The 10,038-nt window shown below is 39.1% G+C and overlaps 1 protein-coding gene and 1 pseudogene across 5 annotated transcripts in view; one reads left to right on the plus strand and one right to left on the minus strand.

Annotated features, from left to right (window-relative positions):
- Positions 1-10,038, plus strand: part of SENP7 (SUMO specific peptidase 7) — a 201,395-nt gene that overhangs the window by 18,103 nt on the left and 173,254 nt on the right. For 4 of the 5 annotated variants that reach the window (XM_017504344.2, XM_017504347.2, XM_017504348.2 and 1 more), the window contains exon 3: positions 4,929-5,033. In XM_017504344.2, the coding sequence (XP_017359833.1) occupies positions 4,929-5,033 (105 nt within the window). Of the gene's footprint in view, positions 1-4,926; positions 5,034-10,038 lie in introns of those variants that run through there. The other variant, XM_017504349.2, reaches the window with a different exon arrangement.
- On the minus strand, positions 6,750-9,371 carry LOC108286497 (annotated as a pseudogene).

Here is a 10,038-nt window from a genome sequence, read left to right on the forward strand (position 1 = left end):
AAAAAAAAAAAAAAAAAAAGAATTTATTAAATCCTTTTCTCTGAAGCATTCTAAGTTATGCACGGAGAACTTCGATTTGATAAATCTTCATGTTACATAGTTACAGCATTTAACAAAGAAGTAGTCGTAAAGGAAGACAGTGAGAGGAAATTAAAAGTACCTTAGAAGACCATATAGAAAGTATGGCTTTAGGTACTCTTTCTTTTTTGGCTTAAGATTTGCATGGTGTGGTTTCTTCATTTCAAGTTCTGGATTTAAAGTGGCTAAATGAGGGAAGTTAAGAAAAATCTTAATGCTGAGGTGGGCAGATCACCTGAGGTCAGGAGTGGAAGACCAGCCTAGCCATCATGGTGAAACCCTGTCTCTACAAAGATAGAAAAATTAGCTGGGCATGATGGTAGGTGCCTATAATCCCAGCAACTTGGGAGGCTGAGGCAGGAGAATAGCTTGAACTCAGAAGGTGGAGGTTATAGTGAGCTGAGATTGCGCCATTGTACTTCAGCCTGGGTGACAGAGCGACACTCTGTCTCAACAACAACAACAAAAAACCTTACATTGCCAGGATGAATACTGCGATATCCACTTTGAAATACTTCTTTATTAACTACTACTACTTTTGTGTTTAATTTCCAGTGAAGTGAAATGTCTTGCTTTAGACTATTGCATTATTTGTGCGATTAATCTGAAATTCTGCCATTAGAAATTAATACTGCGTTAATACATTGATCTTTCTGATTTTGATGTGCTACAGTATTTCTTAAACTTTTTGTTTACAAGGAAATTGAGACTTAGAGAAAAGTTACAGAAATTTTACAGAGTTCCTATACAATTTACAAAGCTTCTCCCAATGTTTTCATCTTATGTAACTAAAGTATGATTATAAAAAACAAGAAATTAACGTAGATACAGTACCTTAAACCAGTGGTCCCCAACCTGTTTGGGACCAGGGACCAGTTTTGTGGAAGACAGTTTTCCCACGAACAGGGGTCAGGGGGATGGTTTCAGGATGAAACTGTTCCACCTCAAGTCTTCAGGCATTGGGTTCACATAAGGAGTGTGCAACCTAGATCCCTCGCATGCGCAGCTCACAGTAGTGTTTGTGCTCCTTTGAGAATCTAATGCTGCTGCTGATCTGACAGGAGGTGGGAGCTCAGGCCCTAATGCTCCCATGCCCCTCACCTCTTGCTGTGTGGTCTGTGGCCCAGGGGTTGGGGACCCCTGCTTTAAACTATAGACATCATTTGGATTTCTTCAGTTTCACTAATATCCTTTTTCTGTTGCCAGATCCAATCCAGGATCCCACATTGCATTTAGTTGTTAGGTCTCCTTAGTTTTCTTAAGTCTGTGATAATTCTTCAGTCTTTTTTCTTTCATGACCATGACACTTTTGAAGAATACTGGACAGTATTTTGTAGAATATCTCTGACTTTGGGTTTGTTTCAGGTTTTTCATGATTAGATTAATGTTATGACTTTTTGGGAGGAATACCACAGAAGTGATGGTGCCCTTCTTAGTGCATCATATTGGGGGTACATGATAGTGATGTATCTTATCACTGATAATGTCAGCCTTGATTGTTTGGTTGAGATGGAGTTTGCCTGTTTGCTCCATTGTAAAGTTACTTTTTCCTCTTTATAATTAATAAATATCTTAGGGGAGATACTTTGAATGTGTGCAAATATACTATTTCTTCTCAAAGTTTTGTTTACTACTTTAGCTTTTATCGGTGCATTTTGCCTGCAGAAATATATATGTGGTATTCCTTTGGTGGTTTTCTCTTTTGCTCATTCATTATGGATTTATGAATGTAAATTCTTCTATAAGGGGCCAGTGTGGTGGCTCATAACTGTAATCCCAGCACTTTGGAAGTTAGGTTGTTAACTTGAGATCTTTCTAGCTTTCTGATTTGTCCATTGAGTGCTGTAAATTTCTCTCTTAACACTGCTTCAGTTGCATACTAGAGATTCTGGCGTATTGTCTCTTTGTTCTCAGTAGTTTCAAAGAACTTGATTTCTGTCTTAATTTCATTATTTACTCAAGAGTTATTCAGGAGCAGGTTATTTAATTTCCATGTAGTTGTATGGTTTTGAGTGAATTTCTTAATCTTGAGTTCTAATTTGGTTATGAGAGACTGTTTCTCTTCTTTTGCATTTGCTGAAGAATGTTTTACTTCTGATTATGTGGTCAATTTTAGAGTTAAATGCTGTGTGGAGATGAGAAGAATGTATATTCTGTTGTTTTTGGGTGGAGAGTTCTCTAGACATCTATCAGGACCATTTGATCCAGTGCTAAGTTTAGGTCCTAAATATCTTTGTTAATTTTCTGTTTTGATGATCTGTCTAATATTGTCAGTGGGTTGTTAAAGCCTCCCACTATTATTGTGTGGGAGTCTCAGTCCCTCTGTAGGTCTCTAAGAACTTGGTTTATGAATCCGGGTGCTTTTGTATTGTGTGCATGTATATTTAGGATAGTTGGCTCTTCTTGTTGAATTGAAACGTTTACCATTATGTAATGCCATCCTTTGTCTTTTTGGATCTTTTTTGTTGGTTTAAAGCCTGTTTTGTCAGCAACTAGAATTGCAATCTCTGCTTTCTTCTGGTTTTCATTTACTTTGTACATTTTCCTCCATCTCTTTTATTTTGAGCCTACGCGTGTCTTTGCATGAGAGATGGGTCTCTTGAAGACTGTATACTGGTGGGTCTTGGCTCTTTATATAGCTTGCCATTCTGTGTCTTTTGATTGGGGCATTTAGCCCTTTTGTATTTAATGTTAGCATTGTTATGTGTACATTTGATCCTGTCATCATGATGGTAGCTGCTTATTCTGCAGACTTATGTGGTTACTTCATAGCGTCACTAGTCTTTGAATTTCAGTGTATTTATGTAGTGGCTGGTAATGGTTTTTTATTTCTACAGTTAGTGTTTCCTTCAGTAGCTCCTGCAAGGCAAGCCTGGTGGTGATAAATTCCCTCAGCATTTGCTTGTTTGAAAGGATCTTATTTCTCTTTCACTTATGAGCCTAGTTTGGCTGGATATGAAATTATGGGTTTGAAATTCTTTAAGAATGTTGAGTATTGGCCTTCAGACTCTTCTGGCTTGAAGGGTTTCCACTGAGAGGTCTGCTGTTAGTCTGATGGGCTTCTTTTGTAGGTGACCTGGCCTTTCTCTCTGGCTGCGCTTAACTTGTTTTCTTTCATTTCCACCTTGGAGAATAATTATTAGGTGTCTTGGGGTTGATCTTCTCGTGAAGTATCTTGCCAGGGTTCTCTGGTTTCCTGAATTTGAATGTTGTCCTGTCTTGATAGGTTGGGGAAGTTCTCCTGGATGATGTCTTGAAGTATGTTTTTCCAGCTTCCTTCCATTTTCCTTGGCTCTTTCAGGTATCCCAGTTAGTGGTAGGTTTGGTCTCTTTACATAATCCCATATTTCTCAGAGGTTTTGTTCATTACTTTTCGTAGTTTTTTCTCTATTCTTGTCTGCATGTCTTATTTCTGAACCATAGTCTTGCAGCTCTAAAATTCTTTACTGCACTCGGTCTACTCTGCTGTCGATACTTGTGATTGCATGGTGAAGTTCTTGTGCTGTGCTTTTCACCTCCATCAGGTCATTTATGTTCCTCTCTAAACTGGTTATTCTGGTTAACAGTTCCTATATTGTTTTATTATGATTCTTGGCTTTTTTGCACTGGGTTAGAATATGCTGCTTTAGCTCAGCAAAGTTTATTACCTATCTTCTGAAGCCTCCTTCTGTCAGTTCAGTCATCTCAGCCTCATCCCAGTTCTGTGCCGTTGCCGGAGAGGCGCTGTGGTCATTTTGAGGAGAAGAGGCACTGAATAGTGGGAATGATAGGTACCTGCCACCACCACACCCGGCTAATTTTTAGCAGAGACAAGGTTTCACCATATTGGCCAGGCTGGTCTTGAACTCCTGACCTCGTGATCTGCTTGCCTTGGCCTCCCAAAGTGCTGGGATTACAGGCATAAGCCACCTTGCCCGGCCTAAACCAATAATTTTAAACTCATGGCTACAATCTGTGCATTCATTCACTTGTTTATTCATCATGTCATGAGCCACACACTTTGGAGATATAAGGGTGAATAAGGCATGGAGCAATCCTTAAGGAGCTGTACTTTTTGGAGAAGATGACTACATAGACAGATAACTCTAATATAGTATGATATGTGTAATATAAATAGTGCAACATAATATATAACACATATATAACATATTATATATAACAATGTAAATAATGTAATATAAATAATATAATATATAATGTAACATTATATATAATAACATTATTATATATATAACATTATATTATAAATAATGCAGTACCAAGTACTGATATTCAGAGAAAGGAATGAGTGGTGTGGCAGTGATGGTTGTGTGGATAAAATAGTAATTTTGACAAGAATATGGAGTACTTCATTAGGGAGAGAGAGAAGGGCATTCTAGATTGAGGGAACAGTATATGCAAAGGTTTAGAGATACAAAATAATATGATGTGTTTGAAGAAGGTTGGTTCATTCAGCGTGTGGGTTGCAGAATTTTTGATGTGTGTATGATGTGAAGGAGCCCAAATTGTAAAGAGTTTTATCTGTAAGTAATGGCTGCCATTGTTGAATTTTAAGTATTGCAGCCATAATTAGATTTTATGTATTAGTGAACTCTGGGGCTGACATTTGAAAGATTAAAAGGGGAAGAGACAGCAGGCAAGAGAATAGTTAGGAAGCTATTGTGGTTCCTCATTTATCTACTTTCAGAGTCAAGGAGAGATTTTTTTAAAAAATAAAATTACATATAAATTAAGTACTGAATTTAAAACTCTTAGCAAATTATTAATGCAGAGTAATATAATGGTTCTGTTAGCTGAATTAGCTCTTACATATATAGCTCTTATATAAACCAATTATTTTCTCATCTTAGTTTCAGATAAAAAAGATGTTAAATGCAAAACCAGAGGATGTCCATGTTCAATCACCACTGTCCAAATTCAGAAGCTCAGAGTGCTGGAATCTCCCTTTGCAGGGGGTAAATAAAATTAAATTCTTTTAAGTATATAGTTTTATTTGGTATGTTTAAAATATTTTAATAAAACAATTTTTATTTTCTGATATGTCCCTTTCTTGGTTTTCTTGTGTTATTTAATTGCAGATTTTAGTTTTTTTTTTTTTTTAGCATGTTGAAATGATACTTCAAGGTTAGGCGCTTCGGTTTAAAATTACGTATATATTATTATGCATGGTTAATTTCATGAAATTTAATATTGTTGTAAAATAAATCCTGCTTTAAGTTTACTAAAACATTAAGGTTTATAGAATTGTTTGTTCTTATGCTGTTGACCCATTTAAAGTTTGAGAGTGTATCTTTTAAAGAGTAATACAACTATATTTCAAAAGATACCTTGATTATAAATCTGGACTTCATCTCACTTTTAAGCATTATAATCAGACTTTGATGAATAAGTCTTAAGATAGTGCTTTTTTGTGTTTTGTTTTTTAACTTTTAAGATCAGTGGTACAAGGGCAGGTTTGTTTCATAGGTAAACTTGTGTCATGGGGGTTTGTTGTACAGATTACTTCATCGCCCTGGTACCCATTAGTTTTTTTTCCCTGATACTGTCCTTTCTTCCATTCTCCAACCTCTGAAAGGCCCCAGTGTGTGTTGTTCCCCTCTGTGTGTCCATGTGTTCTGATCAGTTAGCTTTCACTTATACGTGAGAACATGCAGTATTTGGTGTTCTGTTCCTATGTTAGTTTGCTGAGGATAATGGTCTCCAACTTCATTCATGTTCCTGCAAAGGACATGATCTCATTTGTTTTCATGGCTGCACAGTATTCTATGGCATATATGTACCACATTTTCTTTATCTAATCTATCATGGTTGGGTATTTAGGTTCTTTAGAGACAGGGTCTGTGTTGCTCACATTGGAGTGCAGTGACACAGTCATGGCTCACTGAATCCTTGAACTCCTGGGCTCAAGTGATCTTGCTGCCTATCATCCTGAGTAGCTGGGACTAGAGGCATGTGCCACAATGCCTGGCTACTTAAAATTTTTTTTTTTTTTGTAGAGGTGGAGTCTTGCTATGTTGTCTAGGCTGGTCTTGAACTTCTGGCCTTAAGCAGCCTTCCTACTTTGGCCTCTCAGAGTGCTCGGCAGGAGCCATTGTGCCTGGCCTTGGAATGTGGAAGTACAAGATGAAGGTGCTGGCAGGGTTGACTTTTGAGGCTTCTCTACTTGGATTGCAGATGGCTATTTTTTCTCTGTGTCTTCACATGGCTTTTTCTCTGGGCACATATATCCCTAGTGTCTCTTTTTCTTACTAAAGACATGAGTCCTACTGGATTAGGACTCCACCCACATGACCTCATTCAACCCCTTTTAAGGCCCTGTCTCTGCATACAGTTACATTGGGAGTTGGGGCTTCAACATATGAATTTTGGAGAATACAATTTAGGCCATAACTGTAGTATTCATTTAGGATACATAGAGTATATGACACATTTGAAGTTATCTTAAATATATGTATTGTATGTTACAAGAAAAATTAACCTTTATTTATTTATTTATTTATTTATTTATTTATTTCCAGACAGGGTCTTGCTCTGTCACCCAGGCTGGAGTGCACTGATGTACTCATGGCTCACTGCAGCCTCAGCCTCCCGGGATCAAGCTGTCCTCCCACCTCAGCCTCCCGAGTAGCTGAGATTACAGGCACATGCCACCCTGCTTGGCTAGTTTCTAACTTTTTTTTTTGCAGAGACAGAGTTTTGCTGTGTTGCTCAGGTGATCCTCTCACCTTAGAAATTTTGTTATTAAATAATACATTTGTTAGTTTGTATTGGATACAAAGAGTACATAAAAAGGGAAACAATAAAGGAGACCAGGTGCGGTCAGTTGTGGAGACCCCAACCCAGGAGGCGCTGAAGGAATTAAGAAACAGAAACAAAGACAGATTGCAAAAGTGGGAATCAGAGTGGGACATCAGGAGACTGACAGCATTCCCAGCTGAAAGCCCAGAGCAGACTCCGACCCACGTATTTATTCTTTGTGAATAAGTGATTATTTTTAATGAGCAGGTGTTCTATGTATTTTTTTTTATTCCTTAATTTTTTATTCCTGGTACCACTACCACAATTTACAGGGCAATATACCTGATGTAAATGAAAAGAAAAAGAAAAAGAAAAAGCCACAACAGATAAAAGACCTCAGGAATATACATCGAATTGACACTTCATTGCATTAATCACTAGCTGCACTTTTTGCAAACTGTGGGTATGACAGTCCTGAACAAGAAGGGTTTCCTGTTCAAGCTGCAGTAACTTTTCTGACTATGGATTATCACTCCTTCTGTGGCAGAGTTTTACAGTTCCTCTAATGCATTTGGGACAGCTATCTCAAAGTCACCTGCAGCTTTCCTGACAGCTCCTCGCTCTCTCTCCTCCTAAGAACTGTAGCCCTTTTCTGCTGTTTTTAGAACCTTCTGCTACCACATCCACCACTTCCATCACCAGATCCATAACCACCACCAAAGGGACTGCCCAAGCTTCTTCCACCAAAACTCACCCCTTTCATGGGTCCATAATTTGATTGCTGTTGTCCACTCTAATTTCCAAAATCATTACAGTTCCCACCACCACCGTAGTTATCACTGCTAAAATTTCCTTCTTCATTGTAACCATCCTCCACCACTGCCACCATATCCACCACCTTGGTTTCCATACCCTGGTCCACCACCACCATAGCCCCCTCTACTACTATAACCAGGACCCCCGCCATAGTTGCCACCATCACCTTCAACTCCATTATATCCCCCATCACCTCCTCCATAACTACCTCTGCCGCCACCACCTCCACCACCACAACCTCCTCTTCCACCAAAGTTTCCACCGTGGCCAAAATTACCTCCACCACCTCCAGAGTTTCCTCTGCGACCCATAAGATTGCCAGATCCACCTCCACAGCCTCTCTGTGATCCAGCAGACTGCATCTCTTGTTTAGAAAGGGCCTTTTTCACTTCACAATTATGCCCATTAATAGTGTGGTAATTCTGAACAACAGTTTTATCAACTGTATCATGATCATCAAAAGTCACAAAAGCAAATCCTCTCTTTTTCCCACTCTGCCTGTCTTCCATAACTTCTATGGTTTCAATCTTGCCACACTTTTCAAAGTAGTCTCTCAAACTATACTCTTCTGTATCTTCTTTCATACCACCAATAAAAATTTTCTTCACGGGCCGGGCGCGGTGGCTCAAGCCTGTAATCCCAGCACTTTGGGAGGCCGAGGCGGGTGGATCACGAGGTCAAGGGATCGAGACCATCCTGGTCAACACGGTGAAACCCCATCTCTACTAAAAATACAAAAAAAACATTAGCTGGGCATGGTGGCGCGTGCCTGTGGTCCCAGCTACTCAGGAGGTTGAGGCAGGAGAATTGCCCGAACCCAGGAGGCGGAGGTTGCGGTGAGCCGAGATTGCGACATTGCACTCCAGCCTGGGTAACAAGAGTGAAACTCCGTCTCAACAAAAAAAAAAAAAAAAAAAAAAAAAAAAAAAAAAAAATTTTCTTCACGGTTAGATGGGTGTCAGGTTTTACAGAATCCTCTCTAGAAACAGCTCTCTTTGGTTCCACTACACACCCATCAACCTTATGTGGTTGAGCACACATTGCTGCATCTACCTTGTTAACACAAGAATAAGTCACAAAACCAAAGCCCCTGGAACATTTTGTTTGGGGATCTCTCATTACCACCCAATCTGTGAGTGTGCCTCATTTCTCAAAATGTTCTCTTAAACTATCTGTAGTTTCAAAGCTCAGACCACCAATGAACAGTTTTCTCAACTGCTCTGGTTCCTTTGTATCATGGCCCTCCATTTTGAGACCGGACTTGCCTCTTCCAACTTGAGTTCAGTATCTCTATGTTTTTTCATAGAATGAAGATAAACTAGCCAAGCAGCTAGTGCCTGTTCACTACTCATTTAAAATAAACTAGAAAGCATTCTTTGTGAGGGAGAAATGGGGGCAGAGTCATGTATCCTGTGTTTGAAGAACTGGTGTAACTAGTGCATGGCTGGTATATATTGTTTACTGTTCTATCACACCTGAGCAGTTTTCTGCCTGGGGATGGCTTGGTGTTCCTTGCCATCATTTCTTAGTAAACGATATATAATCCGTCACACACGTCAAGACCTGTTCCCATCAACCAGGTGAATTCTGTTTACTTAAAAAGAAAATAATATATTTGCATAAGGTTAGAAATTTGGGCTGTGTAGAAAGGTACAAGGTGGGCTGGTTGTGGTGGCTCACACCTGTTATCCTAGCACTTTCAGAGGCTGAGGTGGGAGGATCCCTTGAGCCCTGGAGTTGGAGACCAGCCTGGGAAATATAGCAAGATCTTGTTTCTGCTAAAAATTAAAAAACAAGCTAGACGTAGTTGTGTGCACCTGTAAGTTCCAGCTACTCAGGAGGCTGAGGTGAGAGGATTCCTTGAGCTCAGGAGTTCAAGATTGAAGTGAGCTATGATTGTGCCACTGTACTCCAGCCTGGGCAACAATGACACCCTGTCTCAAAAAAAAAAAAAAAGTACGCACGCACGCACGTAAGATGAAGCAAATAAAATCTCTTTCTGTCCTTTTTTTTCTAAAGGCAACCACTATTAATGAGTTTTTTTCATTTATTTCGAGAAAAAAATGGGTTTATATTGTTTTGATATTTGTAAAAGTTAAGTCGTACTTTTGGGAAATTGGCGTCCTGTTTGAGATTGGAAGTGGCACATGTCAGGCTTACTGTGCTCTGTGGTTGGCTTAATGTTCACTGTGTTTGGTAAATATTAGCTCATACTTTGTGTCATGTTTGAGGCTGTGCAGGTATCTTGCTGCATTTCCACTACCCAACTTTTTTATTGTTGTTTTTAGTGACTGTCAATGGAAGAGAAAGGAATAAATGCCCCTTTCCGTAGTCTTTAGCAGAATTTTAACTCATTTGTTTGTTTGGGATTTTTATTGACCCGTAGTTAGTTACATTAAACAGGTA

Source organism: Cebus imitator, unplaced genomic scaffold, assembly GCF_001604975.1.
Source record: "Cebus imitator isolate Cc_AM_T3 unplaced genomic scaffold, Cebus_imitator-1.0 Scaffold321, whole genome shotgun sequence".
NCBI classification, from domain to species: domain Eukaryota; kingdom Metazoa; phylum Chordata; class Mammalia; order Primates; family Cebidae; genus Cebus; species Cebus imitator.